We start from the raw sequence: 22,123 nt of genomic DNA, 5'->3' as shown, positions 1-22,123 counted from the left end.
CACCTCTCCCAGTCCCGGCTCAACTGAAGCTATCCATCAGTCAGCTCCCCCAGTTCTTTGCAGCCCAGTGGATAGAAGGTCCTTCAGGGTACCTCCAGCATGGACCACGCTGATGACATTAAAAAATCCCACAGGCACAACGTGGACCTCAGACTACCGTCCAACCTTCCAAGAGATAAAGCAGCTGCCCATTTCAAACTCTTGCCCTACTCACACCCCCAGCAATCCTAAGAGGGGAGGCATGGCCCTTCCCAAGTCCTCTAGGATAGGAAAAGGTCTCCTTGCATTGGCGCAGGGAAAGAAGGAGGGGCCCCTCCCTCTGCACTCTGAAACAAAGGAAAACCCAGAGCTCCAACCATGTGGTGTAACAGTCAAGGCCACCCACCTCTCCCACTCCCCAGCTGAGGTCTCAATGGGGTAGAGCCACATGGCTCTTTCTAGTGACTGGCCAGGAAGGGACAGTGCCTTATACAACCATACGCTGGGGCTCTTTAACAGGCAGGAACCCCTTCTATGGGTATTGCTGGTTAAAAAAGGCGATCTGGGAAGGGGTTTTGATTCATGCACCAAGTCAGGCAAAGGAAAAGACATGCCGACAGGTCTTGCTTTCTCTGGGTCCACATTTCGCTTTACCCCTCATAATTTTGCAGAGAGGTATGAGGGCCTTTAAACGCGTGTGTTCTGGAGCAGAAGACAACAGCACAGAAGGGTTAAACAATTATGTCTTCCCATTCTCCAGAATCAGCACCACCCAGCAACATCCCAACTCCATTCAGGTTTAGGTGAAGGTGGAGACTGGGCGTGAGTGACCTTATTCTTTCTGTTCTCGGATCTCAGACAGAATGCAGGCAACCAGAGACCAGGCAGGTGCAAGGTGCACCCAAGGTGGCTACAGACTTCCTGTGCCTGATGGCATAGCAAATACCATGTTTGGATATAGTGCATCAGATAAAAAAACCCAGTCTCTGCCAGGGCTCTCCAAATGGTACACCTTCTCAAGGTTGCCTTTCTCTGCCTGGACGCCTCTTCAACCTCTGAAATAAATTCCTAAACACCTGTCAGATTTCAGCTGTCCTTCAAGGAAACCTGACCCAGACACCCAGAGGCAAATTGCCGCCTTTTCTCTCCAAGAACCTCCTGCCCCTCCCCCCATCCTATTTAGCCTAGGGAAAAAGACTACCAAAATAATGACCAGCCCTACAGACAACTGTAAAGTCCACTCCGAAAATGCCTTTGCAGAGCCTATGGCCCTGCCACGGACAATCCCTCGGAGGCGCAGACCCACCTAGGAAACCACTTCTAGGGTCAGCCTGCCCCCACCTGCTCCACCCAAAGAAATGAACACCCTGCAAATCAGGGAAATGTATGTCTCCATGGTCTACAGAGAAGATGCATTTTGCTATTTTTCAAAGCCCTTACCTTTGACCTGAGTATCGTACTCTGCTATGATCTCCTTATCCTTTTTGAATTTGGCTGGAGACGTCATGTTTTCCTTCTTTCTTCCAAATTCGAATTGTGAATTGATAGATCCACGGGAAAAATCCAACCGCCGAAATCAATACCTCCAAGACCGTTTCTCCAGAGGGCAGAAGGGGCCCCCCGCGGTTGTGTCCAGCGCTCCGGGGAGCGCGGGCTGCGGGCTGGGCAGGCGGCTACGGCGGGCACATGCAGGCGGTGGGCGCTGGGGCCGGGCGCGGCAGCAGCTGGTTCCTGTGCTAGAGCCCGAGCCGCAGCCTCAGCATTAGCCGGGAGAACTGCAGCGCCCGGAGGCTGGCCTGGGGTCTGACATCAACGACACAGGCGGGGAGTGGAAGTCCTTCCGCACAACATGGTGTGAGGGTGCGGGGGTGTGGACTAGCCCAGCTGGGTCCCCGGGAGAGAGTGGGTGCGTATCGGGGTGCCGGGGGAGGGCTGGGCGTGTTTCACGGGGTTTTGTTGCACAGGCTCGAAGATGCTGCAAATCAAATCCCAAACGGGAGTCGCAGCAGCGCAGACTGGATCGGAAGTCGTTTGCTCCGGTTCACTTGCCTGTAAATGCAGGGAAAAAGGGGAGGGGGCTATCAGCCCCAGTGCAGATCCTAATCGCTGCGGGGGTGGGGTAAGGGACGCCGCTCCCAGCCTGGCCTGGGCCCATTCATCTCAGCCAAACGCCGCCCGGCCCGCAGAGCCCTGCGAAACGAGGTGGGGAGGAAGGAAGCTCCCTCCGGATTTTGTTTTAAGGCTGAAAGAAAACACTTTGGAGCAACGGCCTTCGCGGGCCTGGGGTGGGGACTGCGGCGGGAACGCGGGGTTCCGGGCGGGGACTGCGACACCTCAGTGGCCTCCCGAGCCTTGCCAGCGTTAGGCAGCGGCAGCCGGAGAGAACCCTCCCAACCCTGCCTCCGACGCGGCCCCCGATCCCGGGCGGGGGCAACTGCCTGGACTTCAAAGGGGATCAAAGCCGGGAAGGGACAAGTCACCCGGGCACAACTTTTCTTCCCCTCCGCCCCTCCTGCCAGTTGTTTTGTTTTGGTTACTAGCTTCTCTTGGCAGCAAAATGTTGGGTTGGTGGGGTGGCGGGGGGGGGTGGAGTGTCGGGGGTTGGGGGAGTGATCTGCAGGAAAAAAAAAAAAAAAGGCTGCTCGGTGTGGGACACATCCAGGAAAACAATGTGGTCGGCAGAAGCAGGAAACGGGTTAGAGGCTAGGGTCTGAGTCTGGAAAACCGGGAAGGCAGGGCGGGGGCGGGGGGTGCGGAAAGCAGCCACCGCCTCTCCCAAGTCAGGGACCACGGCGACTCTAAATGCCACCCCCAATTGATCACCCAAGCTTAGAGATCCCAGACACCGCACCCAATCCCAGGCTGGGGGGTGGGGGCGGGGGGAGGTCTTTGAGGTTCGCGGCCCCGACTCCTGGCACCAGGAGGTCCCCGAGGAGATTCCGCTCGGACCCAGGCCCAGGAGGCGGGAGAGACGAGGACGCGAGTGCAGAGCGGCGCGTCTCGCTCCGGGACGCGCCGCGGCGGCGACCCTCCCTCTTTGGCCGCCCCTTTCCCCTTCCGCGCCGGGAGTCTCCCACTTCCCGCGCCTGGAGAAAGGGCCGCAGCGAGGGAGGAGCAGGGAGCCGGAGCGGCGGCGTGGTGCTTCAGACGGGCAGGAAGCAGGGGGAGGAGGGGGTGTGAGAGGTGGGGTCCGAAGACTGCACGCGAACGGGGGATGAGTGGAGCTTCTGCACATGCTTGATAGGCGGGGAGCGGGCAGAGGAAGGGCTACCTTGGGGGTGAGGGGGGAGTTAAGAGACTACCGTGGGCCGCAGTGGTACGGGCGGCGCTACGATGTTAGCAACTCTGGGGACGCAGAGGCAGGTCCGAGAAGGCGAGTGCGTGAAGAGGGGCCCGTTCCGGGCGGGCCGGGGCTGAGGCCGGAGAAGAGCCCCGGAAACAGCGCGGAACACCCGTCTTTCTGGGTCCAGGGCTGTGACTGGGCTCTCCGCCAGGGCTTGGAGACAGAGGCAGAGGGCAGTCGTTGGTCACGGATGATGCCAACGACGCCTGCCCAAAGGTGCACCGAGGCTGCCCGTGTGCAGGGGTTTTGGAGGAGGGGCCTGGGAGCTCGCGCCGCGGCGCGAGAGCCAAGGCAGGGTCCCGGGCAGGACGGTGAAGGGCGGAGACGCAGCCCTAAAGAAGCACTGTGGGCTGCACCGGGAGACGGGGAGTGGGTCCGGAGGGAGGGGGGCTGAGGGGTTCCGGGCGGCAGCGCGAGGGCGATGCCGAGAGCCTCATCCGCGCCCTCTCCTTCCCGCCTCTGCCGCCCGGTCTGTCCAGTCCGGGCTCCAGTCCCGCGGCGGGCGAGAAGAAAAGGGAGAGGGACGGAGCCTTTACCTGGCTCTGACGCGACGGGTCCTGCGCCCCCGGCTCCGCTTCCCACTAGGAGCTCTCCTCCCCTCTCGTCCCCGCCACCCGCTTCTACGCAGATCGGTCCCCTTAGTCCCCCGAGGAGCCTCTGCCAACTCCACAGGACCCCGCCGGGAAGCAGGGCCCACCCTCCTGCCAATCAGCGCCCGCTTTCTATCGACCGATGGGGCCCACAGCCAATAGGAATAGCTGATCCCGAGAGGCCAGGAATGAGGAGGAGGAGCTGGCCAAACCCTGGAGGTGTGACTAGCACCGTCGAGGCGTGGTCACAGAGTTAAACTCCTCCCCGGGCGGCCGAGCCCCACAGTAGAATGGAAGGGCGGGATTAAGAGAGAACCAACAGCCAAACACACACTTCTGAGGGGAGGCGCGGCCGATTGGACCGGGGGAAGAGAGGCGGGGCGTTGTGGAGAATTCTAGCCAATGCAGAGTAGAGCGCGGCGGGGCCTATGGAACGTCTGCCAATGAGAAGGGCGGTGGGCGTGCCTTGTTCGCTCACTCGGGCTAGCCGAATCCTCGCGAGCGGACCAATGAGATCAGAGGCGGGGCCAAGCTCTGCCAACCAGCAAGCCGAGTTTTATCTAGGCACCGTTACTGGGGCGGGGCGTCGGCGTTCCTGGCCACTGAGATCGCCTCAGAGGCCGGCTCCGGAGCCTTCCAATGCGGGACGTGGGCGAACTCTAGTTCTCCCAATCGGTGCACGGCGCCGGCCGATTCAAACTGACAGCGGGTTGGAAAGCCCGAGAGCGGAAGAGCGAGCAAAAAGCGACGTGTGCGGTGGCAGAGACCCCCCCAACGCCGACCGAACCCGCAAAGAGACCTCTGCCCCGCCCTGCCGACAGCGCCCCGCACTCTGGAGCGGCCGCTCGGGAAAGACGAGGGATCGGCGGGAGCCGCGAGGGAAAGCGGAGGGGAGGGAGACGCAGGAGGAACGACGCGAGACCCCGCACGCTGAAGCCTGGGGGCTGTGCCAGGAAAGAAGTGAAGCCGGGGTCTCGCGAACTGGCAGAGAGGAGGAGGGTGGCGGGAGGGTTAAGGGATACCCACACTCGCCTGTGGGAAAAACTGAGGGGGTTTCTGAATCCTGAGGAGAGGAGAAAGATTTCCACAGAGGAGACGTGGGTAGGGAACCTTAGCCCCGTATCCGAGAGAGAGAGGAATCGGAGCGCTCCGAGCGAGAGGGCTTGAGTAGGAACCTGTAGATAAAATCCTGTCGGCGAGAAGCTAAGGGAATTGCAAAAGGAACTAAAGAACAGACGATCCTTCAAATAGGAGAGGAAAACTGTAGAGAAGTTCCCCGAGGCACCTTGCAGCTTGCCTGCTTCCCACTTCAAACTCCTCTCCCTTCCCCCCGAAAGTTAAAGAGAAAGGCAAGATTGTTACTTCTCTGTTCCTACTCAATAAATATTACTTTTACCCTTGAACGGGAAAACAGAAAAAAACTCATATCCTTCTCAATTTTCGGGCTTAGAAAAGCTTGAGGCCTCACAATTTGCTTTTTAGCCTGGGGGAATCAAACTAGGGAGGGTATTGCTCCAAAATCCCACACCTCATCCTTCCGAGACGCCATGTCTACCAGCAGCTGTAGTTTCAAGGACCGGCGCGTGTCCATCCTGTGTTGCAAATTCTGTAAACAAGTGCTCAGCTCTAGGGGAATGAAGGCTGTTTTGCTGGCTGACACTGAAATAGACCTTTTCTCTACAGACATCCCTCCTACCAAGTAAGTCATGCTAGTGGCGGGCAGCGGTAGCCTTTAACTAAATGGGAAAAGTGTATGGCTTGAACCTCTCGGAGTCAACAAGGAGGTTATCATTTTGGTGTTCCAGCCACTCCCAACAGTCTGATGATCCCCCTTGGAGTTTAACTAAGGGCGCAGACTGTCTGGACAAAGTCTGTGGTTTAACCAGAGTGGTCAGTCCTGATGTAATGTTTCTAGTTCAATTATAGTCATGTGATCCCTTAAGTTGAATCCCTGGCCCTACCCAACCAACCTCTCACTGGATCAAGTCCATGACTTGAGAGGCTAGGTAATTTAAGCAAGATTCTCTGTACTGCTGGAGAAGAAAGATCATTTAAGTTTTTTGTTTTTATTCATAAACTTTTACTCCAAAAAACATTTCCTAGTTTTCTACCTTTTTCGGGGCGGGGGCAATGGGCATGCTGAATCAGATCCGTTGTCCACCTAATTCAATACTCTTTCCTTGTAATCTCCCTCACTCTGAATGAGCAAGTCATACAGATCTTTATGGGATGAAATAGAGACAGCCCTAAAATAATCTGTGTCTCCCATAAAGCCTACTTTAGATATTATGCATTTGTTTGCATACTTAAATCCTTTTAAATTCTGTTTTCAGTCACTACCCACTTTTGGGTGTAGAATCTTTAAGAATTTGCTTCCTGTTTAGAAAAATAGCCACTTTATTTGATTTAAATATACTTTTTTCTAACTCAAAAAGGTACTTTCTATAGTCAACATGTATGTGCCTATACATGGTTTTCAAGATTTTACTCTTTATTGAAACTTTGTCACAAAAGCAAAAGAGAAATTATCCAAAATATACATGGACAGCTCTTCTTTAGACACAGAGCCAGATGAAGCACACCAATAAACAGAATACTTTAAAATGAATTTCATGATGATGATAGAAACTTTTTAAAAAATTAAATATACTCAAAGCTGTGAACGTTCCTCCCTTGAAATCTTGTCTGCATTGGTTTGAGTGTAGTCATGCATAATGGCAAAGCTAAAGGCCCTCATTTAGTATAGAGATAAATGGATTATTATAACTACCTCTGTCTGTGTGTGTATGTGTTGCAAAAAGAAAAAGCACTAGACAATAAATCTGGACCCTACATTGCAAAGTTTCAGTGATTTTTTGTTTTTTATTTTCAGTAACACATACAGAAACAACAGTTTTAATTATTAACCCATTTGTCTTTGCACTAGCTATGGTAAGTATAGAATAGTTATAAGGAGGGCTCACGTATGTGAACTGTTAATGTGACCAAGTCATTTCTCTTTACTACTCTTCCATGTAGGGCTTACAATGGTGTTGGATTAACGTACTAAGATGTGTGTGAACCAATGAATGCATAAGATTTTTTGACTGGAAGGTTAGTCATATTTATAGTGAGCTCACAAATATTTATTTGCCCTTGCAACATATACTATAGTTCTCTTACAATTTCTCTTAGTGTCCCTTTCAGCTCCTGTCTATAAAATTCATGCTAAATCACAATCAAAAGTACATATTGTGGCAAGGGTATGGAAAAATTGGAACCCTAGTGCACTGTTGGTAGGAATGTGAAATGATGCCACTACTAGGGAAAATAACATGGCAATTCCTCAAAAACTTGAAAACAGATTTACCATATGATCCAACAATCCCACTTCTGAGTATATATCCAAAAGAATTTAGTGCAAGATCTAGAAGAAATATCTGCACATTCAAGTTCTTATTGTTTGCAATAATCAAGAGGTTGAAGCAGCCCAAATGTACAGCAATGAATGAATAAACAAAATGTGGTATATGCATATAATGAAATATTATCCATCCTTTAAAAGGAAGGATATCCTGCCTCTTACATGTTACATGGATGGACCTTGAAGATGTTATGCTAAGAAAAATAAGTCAATCACAAAAAGACAAATACTGTATTATTCCACTTATCTGTGGTATCTAAAGTAGTCATATTCATAGAAACAGAAAGTAGAATGGTGGTGGCCAGGTTCTGGGGGAAGAGGGAAATGAAGAATTGTTATTTAATTGGTATAGACTTTCAGTTTTGCAAGATGAAAAAAGCTTGTAGATTTGTTGCACAAAAAAATGTGAATACACTTAACACTTATGAACTATCCACTTAAAAATGGTTAAAATAGCAAATTTTACTTTATGTTTTTCACAACATTCTTTTAAAAGTACGTTTGACTATCTCTAAACTTTTCCATCTAGTGCAGTGGACTTCATTGGAAGATGCTATTTCACTGAAATCTGCAAATGTAAACTGAAGGACATCGCATGTTTAAAATGGTAACGTGTGGCAATATTCCAAATAGCCCTGGGTTTGGGAGATGAATGTTGACACTGAAGTACAGAGAAAGGTTCAGTGGGCTGCATCAAGCAGTGGTTATCACCCATGCAGTGAACAGTTGAAAAACCATTTGTTACTTAGAACTGTCTTTTAAAAGAGTCTTAATTCACTTTACATTTGTATATGACTTTATAATTTTTCGAAGTGCATTAACAAATACCTGCTTTAACTTTCAGAAAATGGCAGTGTAGTTTGGGGGGTGGGGGAAACACTTAGATTTACAGTAATAAAAGTCAGGTTTGAGCCTTGGCCCTATCCTTATTACCTTGAGTAAATGTCTTAAACCTCTGAACCTCTGTTTCCTTATTTAATTTTTATCTCAAGAAGATATCTTGAGATAAAAATTAAAATATTTTTTGTATTTACCTATAGAGTTGTTGTGAATATCAAGTGAATTATGAATGTTCAAAGGCTTGGTAAACTATAAATTACAACTCAGATGAAAGCTGTTACTATAATTTTTTGAGAGGCAAACAGACTTGAGTATAATTAATCCTATGGGATTCAATCCTAGGGAAAAAACAGTTGAGATTTTCTCATTTAAATAGGATTTGGATTATAAATTTTGATCATTTGAATTAGCAAACTCTTTGTGTGGTCATGACTAATTTCTTTCATTCATTCATTTAAACTGTCTATTGAGGTCCTACCACGTGCTCATCATTGTTCTAGAGGCTGAAATCCAGCAATAAAGAAGACAAAATCAAAGACCTTTGAACATTTTATTCTGGTAGGAAGGCCATCAATCAATCAATAAGATATTTAAATAAATAAGATCTTGAATAGGGTGGGAAGTACTCCAAAGGAAATAATAATAATAAATGATAGAGAATAATAAAGGTTGAGAGAGTAGGTAAGAGTTATTTTAGATAACATGGTCAGGGAAATTAACATTGGAATTGAATACTAAAAACTGAGCTAAGTGGAGCCAAAGGAAGAATGTTCTAAGCAGAGGGAACAGCCAAGGCAAGAAGAACATATCAACTAATAGAAAAGACAATGGACAGTGTGGCTGAGACATTGTGAACATTAGGTGAGAGAGTTTGGGTAGATTAGAGATGTACTCAGAATCCAGATAGTCCAGAGCAACACCATCAAATAGAAGTGTGCAAGCCACATATGTAATTTAAAAATTTCAAGTCACTTCTTTTTATTTTTTATAAAAACAAATGAAATTTATTTTTAAACCATTTTATTGTTTTTAATTTATGTTTGGCTGCACTGGGCCTTCATTGCTGCACACGGGCTTTCTTTAGCTACAGCGAGAGGGGCTACTCTCTAGTTGTGGTGTGCAGGCTTCTCATTGTGGTGGCGTCTCTTGCTGTGGAGCACAGGCTCTGAGGCACACTGACTTCAGTAGTGTTAGCACTCAGGCTCAGCATCTGGGGCCCGTGAGCCCTAGAACGCAGGCTAGGAGCTACGGCGTGTGAGCTCTAGAGCATGGCCTAGTACTTGCAGCACACAGCTTAGCTGCTCCACAGCATGTGAAGTCTTCTAGACCAGGGATCAAACCCGTGTCCCCTGCATTAGCAGGTGGATTCTTAAGCACTAGACTACCAAGGAAGTCCTGAAATTAATTTTATTGGATATTTTACTTAACCTAAATATCCATTATCCAAGTATTATCATTTCAATATGTAACTAACATGAAAAATTATTAATGAAATATTTTTACATTCTTATTTTTTATTCTTAGTCTTTGAAATCAAGTTTACTTTTTATACTTCCAGCGCATTTCAGTTCAGGCTAGCCAATTCAAGTGCTCAGTCGTCACATTTTGGATAGCACAGATCTACACTCTGGTTTGGAGAAGGGATAGGCTACCCACTCCAGTATTCTTGGGCTTCCCTTGTGGCTCAGCTGCTAAAGAATCTGCCTGCAATGAAGGAGACCTGGGTTCGATCCCTGGATTGGGAAGATCCCCTGGGGGAGGGAAAGGTTACCCACTCCAGTATTCTGGCCTGGAGAATTCCATGGACCGTATAGTCCATGGGGTCCCAAAGAGTCGGCACAACCGAGCAATTTTCACTTTCACTTTCAAACTTTGGTAGGAAAGGTCTTTGGGTTTTCATTTTTGGCCAATGGAAAGCCATTGAAGGAGTTTTAATAAGGGAGCAAAATGATCTGAGGTGTACCTACAAGAATGTTAGCTCCATGAACACAAGGGCTTTATTCCTAGCACCTAGAACAGTACCTGACACATAGTAGATGCTCTGTAAATATTAGCGGTATGAGTGGATGAATGAATGAATATGGGTGGTAATTAAAACTGTAGAATTTATTCTTGTAATATAGCCTTACAAATAACTGTCAGTCTAATGCAAGAACAACTTTTGCTTTCATTCGTTTGCCTTTCAAGAAGATTATGATTAGAATATGTTTTAGGTGGACTGGTACCTTTTACAGTAGTTTTATAGGGCGTCACAAAAATGACTGACTCACATTTCATAGGGTGGGAACAGCTGTAATAGGAATTTTTACAACTCAAGGTATAAGCAGTTCATGTTGTCATTTAAAAAACAAAACAGTGCTAGCTAAAATGTTCCCTGTATATTCAGTCTATTTAAAGTGATCAGATAGGGAAGAAAAACCTATGGAAGAGTGAGGTGTTTCTAATAAGAAGGATAACCCTGGAGACAGTAAAAACTTTTGAGACTTTCTCTAGGAGCTGTGGATTTGCTTCATTTCTGAATTCCTTCAAAAACACTGAGACTAAAATTAGAGCAGCCAGCTTGTGTTCAGTTTTCATGGGCTCATGCTGTCTTCCTACTCCTCCATCTGTTGAAACAGTTTTTAGGTGCTGGCATGGAGCGGGAACATATAAGAACCCAATTTACCATAGTCCTGGGGAGAGCACAAACCTTTTATCCACACATCAGGGTTTATTTAATGTATTTTGTCTGTACAGCCCATCAATTTTGGACTAATCACAAGCTTAGGGCAACTAGAAACTAACTTCTGAAGGGACAATGCATAAAACAATACTAACAAAGAAATTGAGAATATGTTACTATTATTTCATTAAAGACTCTTTTCCCATTTGACAGTAGAACTCTTAACTATTATTACAGTAACTCCCATCCCAAAGATCCCAGAAAACGAGGTTGTTAGGAGGAAATGAGATCTTTATATGGTCTGTCTATTTACATTAGCACATTAAAAGGTTTGCCTGGTCGGATATTACCTTGTATATAATAATATATACTTTCCTTTTTAGTGGGAACATTGTAGGTTATCACGTGATTGTTCCATGTTGTTCCTGCCTTCTTTCCTGCAACAACGGACACTTCTGGATGTTTCACAGCCAGGCAGTTTATGGTATTAACAGACTAGACTCTACTGGTAAGAAACAATTTAATTCCTGTAACATTTGTCTATCAATATTTGAGTGAACCTCTCCATAGATCATTTCAGGATCCCATCTGAGACTTTCTCACCTGGGTTGTATCCACTAGAGTAGAACTTCGAAAATTTTATCCCAAACATTTACTTACAGAAACAAATACTAGCCAGAACTCATTGCATTTCTGTTTTCAAGATCATATTTCAGTTCAGTTCAGTTCAGTCGCCCAGTTGTGTCTGACTCTTTGCGACCCCTTGAACTGCAGCATGCCAGCCCTCCCTGTCCATCACCAACTCCCAGGGTGTACCCAAACCCATGTCCATTGAGTTGGTGACACAATCCATCCATCTCATCCTCTGTCATCCCCTCCTCCTGCTCTCAATCTTTCTGAGCATCAGGGTCTTTTCTAATGAGTCAGCTCTTCGCATCAGGTGGCTGAAGTATTGGAGTTTCAGTTTCAACATCAATCCTTCCAATGAACACCCAGGACTGATCTCCTTTAGGATGGACTGGTTGGATCTCCTTGCAGTCCAAGGAACTCTCAAGAGTCTTCTCTAACACCACAGTTCAAAAGCATCAATTCTTCTGCACTCAGCTTTCTTTATAGTCCAACTCTCACATCCATACATGACCACAGGAAAAACCATAGCCTTGACTGGACAGACCTCTGTTGGCAAAGTAATGTCTCTGCTTTTCAATATGCTATCTAGGTTGGTCATAACTTTCTTTCCAAGGAGCAAGCGTCTTTTAATTTCATGGCTGCAGTCACCATCTTCAGTAATTTTGGAGCCCAGAAAAATAAAGTCAGCCACTGTTTTCACTGTTTCCCCATCTATTTGCCATGAAGTGATGGGACCAAATGCCGTGATCTTAGTTTTCTGGATGTTGAGCTTAAAGCCAACTTTTTCACTCTCCTCTTTCACTTTCATCAAGAGGCTCTTTAGTTCTTCTTCACTTTCTGCCATAAGGGTGGTGTCATCTGCATATCTGAGGTTATTGATATTTCTCCCGGCAATCTTGCTCCAGCCCAGTGTTTCTCATGATGTACTCTGCATATAAGTTAAATAAGTAGAGTGACAATATACAGCTTTGACATACTCCTTTTCCTAATTGGAACCAGTCTATTGTTCCATGTCCAGTTCTAACTGTTGCTTCCTGACCTGCATACAAATTTCTCAAGAGGCAAATCAGGTGGTCTGGTATTCCCATCTCTTTCAGAATTTTCCACAGTTTATTGTGATCCACACAGTCAAAGGCTTTAGCATAGTCAATAAAGCAGAAATAGATGTTTTTCTGGAACTCTCTTGCTTTTTCGATGATCCAGCAGATGTTGGCAATTTGATCTCTGGTTCCTCTGCCTTTTCTAAAACCACCCTGAACATCTGAAAGTTCACATATTGCTAAAGCCTGGCTTGGAGAATTTTGAGCATTACTTTACTAGCGTGTGAGATGAGTGCAATTGTGCGGTAGTTTGAGCATTCTTTGGCATTGCCTTTCTTTGCATTTCTGTTTTCAACATCATATTTAAGAACATCAAACTTGGCTGGATTTCTTGGTCTTTTAAAATTAATATTTTAATTGCTCTAAATTGCTGCTTTGATATATAATATGGCTCCAGAAAATTTTGGAATAATTTAGATTTGTCAGCCAATTGTATGTATGGGTGTGTGTGTTTAAGAAAAGGGAAGAGGCTAGGGTCACTGGGAGCTGGGGGGAAGGATAACTAGGTGAACTGTGTTTGGTGATGTTACTTCAGGATAAAAACAGACATTTTGACATCTATATTAATAAATTATGATGAAAGTTTAGTCAAGGAAAATATTTAATACCAATATGTTGAACTGATTATTTAGTAGAAAAATATACAACAAATTCTTAAAGCATATCTACATAATACATTTTATATTGTCTGCAACCTGTCAGTTTTGCTATAGGACACATGTTCTCAGTGTCTAATACCTGCTTAACACACCAAGGTGACTTTTAGTGAGACTTTTTTTAGTGGGAACTAAAGTTTATAGAACTTTAGTTTACAGAAAAAGTTTAAATAATGTGACAATCTAATTTGGCACTAACATTCTCAGGTTTTTAAATGTATGTTTTAGTTTCCTTCAGAACTTATATTCTTTTTTTTTTTCTTTTTTTAAGTATGATTTGCCTTCACAGACTACGAGATCTTGAGTTGTTAGCTGGGTTGTTAGGGTCTTTAAACCTTTCAATTATGCTTGGGTTTTGATAGACTCTTTTTAAAAAAAAAAAAATCACCTGACTTTCATTTGTGACTCTCAACCCATCATTTGGAGGCCTTAATTTAAGGCTCTAGAATGTTAAGAAGGCCATTTTTGAGCGAAGACTTCTCTGAACTCCCCTAAGTGAGATATAGGCTCCTAATTTAGGCCTCCAGTTTTACGTTTGTGTTGCTCATGGAACATATTAAAGGAAGTTTCTGCTTTGATACTGTTTTTCCTGCTTCATAGAATTCAAAACATGGGGTGGAGGTTTTTCAGTTTTGATTTACTTTTTAATATTGGTCAATTTTTCAAAGAGAAAAGCCCAGCATTTTTCCATTTGCATTGAATCTAATCCATGAGAAACAGATGTATCACAGGATTTCCTTCCTCCTTGTTAACAGAGAAAGGAAGGTGCTGCTTCTGTCAGATCCAGTCTCTCAGTTTATTTTTTTTCTCCTTTGAACTAATTGTGCCGAGCCACTCATGTCTCTGAGTATTGACTCCAAGAATATCAAACTTCTCCTCTGTAACCCTAATATTATGATTTGAAGGAAGATTTTTCTAGATGCTTCATATAAAACAGAATTGCTCATGGCATTGCGACTGTCCTTGAATCACCTGAATCAGCAACATCAAAGGAATCTGTACACAAGCTTTATAAAATTCTAGAATGTTTAGACTGAAAGGGCCTCAGGAAGTCTATGTTCTAGGTTAGCCTTCACGTGTAGACCTGATTTCCTGAGACTCTCTTGAAGGGGCTTGGGAGACCTCAGTTCAAATTCCCTGGAATTGGCAAATGCCCTCAAACATAGGTTGTGTTCAGCTCTCCATTTACCTTTATGCATTCTAATTGTCCCTTAGATTTCAGCCTAGAGATTCCTTACTATCCTGTCATCTGTTCAAAAGCAAAACGTCATTCATTCTTGGGGGAAAAGAAGTGCTTTTATTGTAAATGATTCATACATACAAAAATTATATAAAATAATATGATAGACATCATTATGCATCAAGTAGATGCTAATTTCTTGCCTGGTTAAGTTCCAGTATCTCAGCCAAGAGAGACAGTTAATTGTTTTCACTGTTTAACCATGTAGCGGTGCACATCTTTGTGCGTGTCTCCTTGGGCACCTGTGCAAAATGGACGGTTAGAGAAAAGGATGAGTGATGGGCTAAATTTAAGATTGTATTTTTTTTTAATTCATACAATGGAATGTCCAACAGAAATAAAAAGAAATGAGCTAAATAAGCTAAATCTACACATATGGACATAGGCAGATCTCAAAAACATAATATTGAAAGAAAAAAGCAAATTAGAAGAGATACATATAATACTATAATGTAAAAATTTAGATACACAAAATAATAATGTATATTGCCTATGGTTATATACATTTGTAGTTAAAGTAGTAAACACATCCATTATACTGTTAGTGGTGGAAACTGGATTGAAACCAAATCTCCAAACCCTGGCTTATTCCATTCCACCATGTGGCCACTATCTCAAGTCAGTGTCAAAGTGTTACTCACTAAGTTGTGTCTGACTCTGTCACCTCATGAACTGTATAGCCCACTAGGACTCTGTCCATTGGGATTTCCTAGGCAAGAATACTGGAGTGGGTTGCCATTCCCTTCTCCAGGGTATTTTCTCACCCCAGGGATCAAACCTGGGTCTCCTGCTTTGCAGGCGTATTCTTTACCACCTGAGCCACCAGGGAAGCCCACTGTGTAGTGTGGATATGCAGAGTTGCTGAGTCCTCCCTGTGTCCATACTGACAACTGGACAGTTGAGATTTGCTTTCTTATTGGCTCTCCATGATGTCAGTTAATAATAGTAGTTTTTTTCAACTTAGTGCTTTCAAGTTATAATACAATGTGTGTGTGTGTGTGTGTGTGTGTGTGTGTGTGTGTGTTTAGTCACTTGATCGTATCTGACTCTTTGCGGCCCCATGAACTGTAGCTCACGAGGCTCCTCTGTCCTTGCAATTCTCCAGGTAAGAATACTGAAGTGGGTAGCCATTCCCTTCTCCAGGGATCTTCCCAACCTAGGGTTTGAGACCAAGCATTACAGGTGGATTCTTTACCACCTAAGCCACCAGGGCAGCCTAGTTCATATTATAACTGGCTCCAAAACCCTACTTTTTTTAACCAGAAGAAAGGCACCAGCAGCTCCATCCTTGTTGAGGAGATGGGGAAACTTATTCAAGTCTTTCCGTGCTTCCTCCAAAGAGATATTTAATCTAAAAAGATCTTATGAGATTTCCATTCTTAAAAATCGTTAAAATAGATTTGAAAATTATCAGTGTAGAGTGATTATGACATAATGTAGCTGGAGGCAAGGTTTGAGTAAATCAACTCCTGAGATCGTTTTGAGTTCCAAGATTCTAGAATTGAAGCCCTTAATTAAAAGAGTTTAAAGAATGGTTATGTTCTAGATGTTAGATAGTTTTAATATCTAGGTATCAATCATGTTATTTGCAGTTCATTTTTTATTAGCTTTTCTCTTAACTGCTAACACTATGATTTCATATAAGAATGTTAACATAAAAGGTTTTGTATATCTTGTTCTGAGTTGTGACAGTAGTCAGCACAAAATAATTTTGTGACCTTTTGTTTTCAGGTGTAAATTTCCTACTTTGGGGCAACTTGCCAGAGGTAGAAGAGAATACAGATGAAGACATGTTAGATATCTCAGCGGAGGAGTGTATTAGATGACTACAATTATGATATATTCAATATGTAATATTATAACTTTTTCTTTTGTAAAAAATATATTAATGGACCAATTTAAAAATTGTTAGTAAGGATTTGTCAATGATTTCTTTTTTCAGAAGACAAAAATGGAGCATTTGTTGATTTATTTATTTGTTGTCTCAAATTAATTACCTGAGTTTATTGAACCAATATAGTTCTTTTCTTCTACATCTGCTTCTACTTCTACCCTTTGTCTCTCCACCCCTCTTCCCAGTATAGATGTATTCTTAAATTCAAGTAGAAGAATCTTTTACATGTTGTTCTGCTATCTTCCAATCTGGGCGAGTTTTTCTTACAGTTAGATGTCAGATGCCATTAATTTTACATTCCTGAATAAGGGACGTTAAATACCCACACGTTTACCACCATGCTTATATCCATGCATAGTCCATGCAGATAAGCATGTATATATATATGAAGCACAGCTGGGAAGTAAAGCTTAGCAGAGAATTTTTAAAAATAAAAATTTGGTTTCCATGGGTACTGGTTATCACATGTTATATTGGCAATAACTATGTTAATATGGAGCAAGACTGTGAATCAGCAAATAAAACTCTAAAATGTATGGAGAAATCCTCTTGATTCCTCAGCATGATGCTGGATAAATGAATTTGTCAGAAGATTTTCAATATGTACTGTTTACTAATATTATTTATTTACATTCTTATAAAGTCATATGGATATTGTATTGTGAAAGCCTTTTAACCTCCATCTTTAAGTTATCCCATTCTCTAGAGCTTTCTCTGTAAATAGAAAATTTTAGATTAGGTGTCTCAGTCCCAACACTTAAATAGAAAACAAAATTAAAGAAGTGGTTTGCTGAAGCCATTGTACATTATAAAGGTTTTTTAAATTTTGTTTTGTTTAACTGTATTCATAGGCACACAGGAATAGGAAAATGGGATAGTGCTGGTATCTTGTTTTATGAACTGCTAAAATCAGTCTGTCATCTTAACTTATATTTCAACCAAAGGCATTTTGTCAGTAGTGATACCGAAACAGACCAAGTTATGATTTTGTAAATAAAGTTTTGTTCTAAAAATGTCCAGCCTTGTTTTAATTTTCCAATTTTATCCACATTTCTTAAATAAAAATATATAGAAAAATATTTCTTATTGTAGCCTAAAAACATAAAGTATTTAATATGAGGTAACATTTATTGCATGCTGACCATGTAAGTGCTTTACACATTTAATTCACTTACCATTATTATTTCTTTTCTACTGATAAGACAGGTGAGACATAGAGAAGTTAAGAAGCTTGTCTAAGGTCACATAACCAGCCAGAGGTGTGGCCAGATTCAAACGCAGACAGCAGACTGACTCCAGAGCTCCCGTTCTTAATCTTCATGCTGTTCCCTCTGAGCCCCTTCAGACGTGAATCAGCTATGATTTGATTTAGCTGGGACACATGCTGGGTAACATCTACCTTTTTTGTGCCCTAGGTGAGGGCCTAGTGACTGATCAAGGCTGAAAAAACTCACTGGGTCTTAGGGTAAAACTGACCTGTGGCACTGCTTAATCATTTGCTATATAAAGAGAAAAGATGCTTCAAGAAATGCTGTTACTAGCACTGGAAAACTTTTCCAAAATTCTTCCACCCTGACCATCAGCATTGACAGAAGTTCACCAAAAGAACCAAAGAGATGAGTGTGGAACAATTTGGTGTTTTGTTTTATTTTTCGTTTAACCAAACGTCTCTTAAAGAATTTCAGGAGCAAGGTGGCATAATGGATAAGATAAAAAAGTAAACTGATACTATGTTATATACTACTTTAGTTAATTTGTTTAATTAGAGAAGAAAAGTTTAATGCTAGAGCTGAAAATGTGGCAACTTTAGAATTCAACAGAGCTCATCTGGCTTCCCTTCTGCTCATGCCTTCAAAGGCTATGGTTGACTGAGAGGCTGTTTGAAAAGCAAAGCAAGACAGAGTTTCACTGATTGAAGCAAAACCCAAATGCATTTCCACTCCAGCTGGAGAGGATTTCAAATTAGTCAGCTACCTTTTGGCTAACTGGGTTATGGGAGGGCCAGTTCTAAGCCAAAAGTGAATTAATAATGTTTTATATAGAGAAATACATTCATGACACTTTTTAAAAATAAGAGTAAATTACATGCTCTCTGCTAAGACTGAAAAGCTGAATCTCATATGTAGATATCCCATACACTTTCCAGACCTAACATAATTCCCAGGCCTAGAAAATTTGTTTACACTTTGGTCCTCTTCTGTTAATAATATTTGAATCAATTCAACAAACCTGTATTGTACTCATATGGTGTGCCAAGAATTGCACAATGACAGGCTCACCTATACCCCTGTGGAGTATTCAGTAAGTTTGAGAAAGGGTAGAACCTTATGAATCTACTTAATGAATGGGATGCTTAAATTTCAATGACTCCATAAACAAAAGAATAATCATTCCGAGTAGTAGGAGAGAATAGAAGTTAAGAAACATACAGAGAAAAAACCACTTGAGCCAGGCTTTGAAGCCCATTTGGGGCTTGCCAGCTAGGATGAGTTCTGGGCAGAGAGCAGTATCAATCAATGGGCTGGAGTTTAAGAGTATCTGGTTTATTTGCTAAACTATAAGTGGTTCCCTATGCCTTCCAAGAGTTGTCAGTTCAGTCTTTCAGTTGTGTCTGACTCTGCGGCCCCGTAGACTGCAGCCAGGCTTCCCTGTCCATCACCAACTCCCGGAGTTTACTCAAACTCATGTCCATAGAGTCGGCTATGCCATCCAACCATCTCATCCTCTATCATCCCCTTCTCCTTCTACCTTCAGTCTTGCCCAGCATCAGGGTCTTTTCCAATATGTCAGTTCTTTGCATCCGGTGGCCAAAGTATTGGAGCTTCAGCATCAGTCCTTCCAATGAATATTCAGGACTGATTTTCTTTAGGATGGACTGGTTTGATCTCTTTGCAGTCCAAGGGACTCTTGAGAGTCTTCTCCAACACCACAGTTCAGAAGCATCAGTTCTTAGGCGCTCAGCTTTCTTTATGGTCCAACTCTCACATCCATACATGACTACTGGAAAAACCACCTTCCTGGGTCGGGAAGATCCCCTGGAGAAGGGCATGGCAATCCACTCTAGTATTCTTGCCTGGAGAATTCCATGAACCGAGGAGCCTGGCAGGCTAGAGTCCATAGGGTAACACAGAGTCAGTTCCTAGTATCCTTTTTTTGATACACTTAACAACTTGACCGTGGAAATTATATGTGTTGCCTTAGAATGTCTTAGAACATATATAAATCTTTAAGCCCTGAATTTCCTCTCTTTCTTGAAACATCTGGTCTGCAGTGGGACACTGCCTTTCTTCCCTCTTCCATCTTGTCATCCTTGGAAGCTTCATTACCCTATGGTCTCCTATCTTGTCATTCTTGAAGTTCAAGGAAGGGGCAGTGAGTCATCAGCTCACCCACTATGACTTTTGTTGTTGTTGTTGTTCCTTTATCTTTTTTCTCAAGTCAGTTTCTCAAACTCAAAACCAGGTTCTGGTGATGCATCTTGGGTGGGGCCTAATCTTAAAGCCATAATGTTTTGAGTAATCCCTAATTCTAGAAACCAGGTCTTTAAATACTGCTAATCTAAGAAGTCTACCTTACAAAGAACTGCTCATTTGACCTCTGAGTCACATGTGGCTGATAAAGAATAGCCTATATTACTTTTCTTTGGTGAAGGGGAAGTGATCATAATACATAAATCATGATATACAAAACAACTATTATTTACAACAAAAATGGGGAGTGGGAAAACTTAGGAGAGCACATTGATCAAACAGTCTTGCTTCAGCGAGGAATTGCTCGATGAAGGCTTTCTCTATTCTAACATTCATGCTTATAAAAGGAAATAGTTTCTTTTTCTGCCTTTTTTTTTTTTTTTTTTACTTTAAAAGCAGCCTAAACCATAGTTTCTTTCTTGCCTGGTATTGAGTGTATGCCAAATCTACCCTAAACTGCACAGATGGAAAAAATTAGTCTATGTCTGTGGTACCTCTGGGGTTGAATATTTTTAGTACTTAAATCTTAGCTAAAGATTCTTTCTTCCAAGATTCTCTCATAGAATCATTTGATTATCATCCAATGGACAAACTTACTGAGATAAAAATTAATAATATCTGTGTTGTATATCCCTTTATATTTTACTGTGAGCATTCACACACAGTTTAATGTAATCCTCAGGATAATTGGGAGTTACATTTTAGAAATCAGGAAAGAAAACCTTGGTCTCAACACCCGGAGAGTTAGAAGAATTTAAATTAGAATCTTGATCTGCTCATCTTAGTTTTGGATTCTTTCCTACCTCCCTAACCTGCCTTAAACCTGAGGTCTGTTTTTCCCTCACTAGCTATGAAACTTAGGACAAATTCTCTTTCACTTTTAGCCTCAAAACCTAGCTACTTTCATTAGTTAGTCCATCCAACAAATATTTATTGAGCACCTACTGTGGGCAAAATAGAAACTGAGAATCCAGAATGAAATCAGGCAAAATCTCTGCTCTCATGCGGAGCTAACATTTTGTTGAGGAAAAGAGGAAACTGAATTAACATTTATTAAGGATTGCTGGGAGAAATATCAATAACCTCAGATATGCAGATGACACCACCCTTATGGCAGAAAGCGAAGAGGAACTAAAAAGCCTCTTGATGAAGGTGAAAGAGGAGAGTGAATAAGTTGGCTTAAAGCTCAACATTCAGAAAACAAAGATCATGGCATTCGGTCCCATCACTTAATGGGAGATAGATGGGGAAACAGTGGAAACAGTGTCAGACTTTATTTTTTTGGGCTCTAAGATCACCGTAGATGGTGACTGCGGCCATGAAATTAAAAGACGCTTACTCCTTGGAAGGAAAGTTATGACCAACCTAGATAGCGTATTCAAAAGTAGAGACATTACTTTGCCAACAAAGGTCTGTCTAGTCAAGGCTATGGTTTTTCCAGTGGTCATGTATGGATGTGAGAGTTGGACTGTGAAGAAGGCTGAGCGCCGAAGAATTGATGCTTTTGAACTGTGGTGTTGGAGAAGACTCTTGAGAGTCCCTGGGACTGCAAGGAGATCCAACCAGTCCATTCTGAAGGAGATCAGCCCTGGGATTTCTTTGGAAGGAATGATGCTGAAGCTGAAACTCCAGTGCTTTGGCCACCTCATGCGAAGAGTTGACTCATTGGAAAAGACTCTGAGTCTGGGAGGGATTGGGGACAGAGGAGAGAAGGAGACGACAGAGGATGAGATGGCTGGATGGCATCATGGACTCGAACGTGAGTCTGGGTGAACTCCGGGAGTTGGTGATGGACAGGGAGGCCTGGCGTGCTGCGATTCATGGGGTCGCAAAGAGTCGGACATGACTGAGCGACTGAACTGAAGGATTTACTGTACACCAAGCACCATTCTAAGGGTTTGACACGTAGCAACCCTAAGAGGTAGAGGATCTTCACGGTACAGTTCAGGAAACTGAGGTGTGAAGACATCGAAGAACCTGCCCAATGTCACACAGATAGCAAATGACACCACTCTGAGATTTGGGAAAAGCCAGAATAGGTTAGCTGAATGACTATGGCTCCCTTTTGTTTTTTAATGTGGTTGTCTTCCATCTGAGTAAAGTCAAGCTTTCCATCAGAAATCTTCTTTCCCTTAATAGGTTTTTGATTTAAGTTAGATGGGAGACTTGGTATGCCTGTAAATGATAAGAATGCTAATTTTACATATTAGAGAGAAAGGAAAAAAAAAAAAAAAAAAAAACCTAGGCAAAACTGTTAATTTCCAGCATTTCTAATCTGGAAACAAAGTCTTTTTCATTAATCCAGATTTTTATCTT

General features: G+C 43.1%; 2 protein-coding genes across 7 annotated transcripts in view; one reads left to right on the top strand and one right to left on the bottom strand.

Moving 5' to 3' along the window:
- SRGAP2 (SLIT-ROBO Rho GTPase activating protein 2) overlaps positions 1-4,015 on the bottom strand; it is a 254,526-nt gene extending 250,511 nt beyond the window's left edge. For 4 of the 5 annotated variants that reach the window (XM_005891655.3, XM_070384585.1, XM_070384587.1 and 1 more), the window contains exons 1-2: positions 3,859-4,015; positions 1,420-2,028 (exon numbers count right to left, since the gene is read on the bottom strand). In XM_005891655.3, the coding sequence (XP_005891717.2) occupies positions 1,420-1,486 (67 nt within the window). In that variant the 5' untranslated portion in view covers positions 1,487-2,028; positions 3,859-4,015. Of the gene's footprint in view, positions 1-1,419; positions 2,029-3,281; positions 3,572-3,858 lie in introns of those variants that run through there. The other variant, XM_070384584.1, reaches the window with a different exon arrangement.
- A 284-nt stretch (positions 4,016-4,299) lies between these two features.
- FAM72A (family with sequence similarity 72 member A) lies at positions 4,300-17,339 on the top strand. Of its 2 annotated transcripts, XM_005891656.3 has the most exons (4): positions 4,319-5,611; positions 7,845-7,922; positions 11,201-11,325; positions 16,175-17,335. In XM_005891656.3, exons 1-4 carry the CDS (start codon positions 5,460-5,462, stop codon positions 16,267-16,269), a joined length of 450 nt encoding a protein of 149 aa, XP_005891718.1. In that variant the 5' UTR covers positions 4,319-5,459; the 3' UTR covers positions 16,270-17,335. The 2 variants fall into 2 exon arrangements, with proteins under 2 accessions (XP_070240522.1, XP_005891718.1); XM_070384421.1 differs by lacking the exon at positions 11,201-11,325 and having other exon boundaries at positions 4,300-5,611; positions 16,175-17,339.
- Positions 17,340-22,123: the final 4,784 nt, after the last annotated feature.

The sequence above is a fragment of the Bos mutus genome, chromosome 16 (genome assembly GCF_027580195.1).
Source record: "Bos mutus isolate GX-2022 chromosome 16, NWIPB_WYAK_1.1, whole genome shotgun sequence".
Lineage (NCBI taxonomy): Eukaryota > Metazoa > Chordata > Mammalia > Artiodactyla > Bovidae > Bos > Bos mutus.
This window is presented reverse-complemented; position numbering and strand designations above follow the sequence as displayed.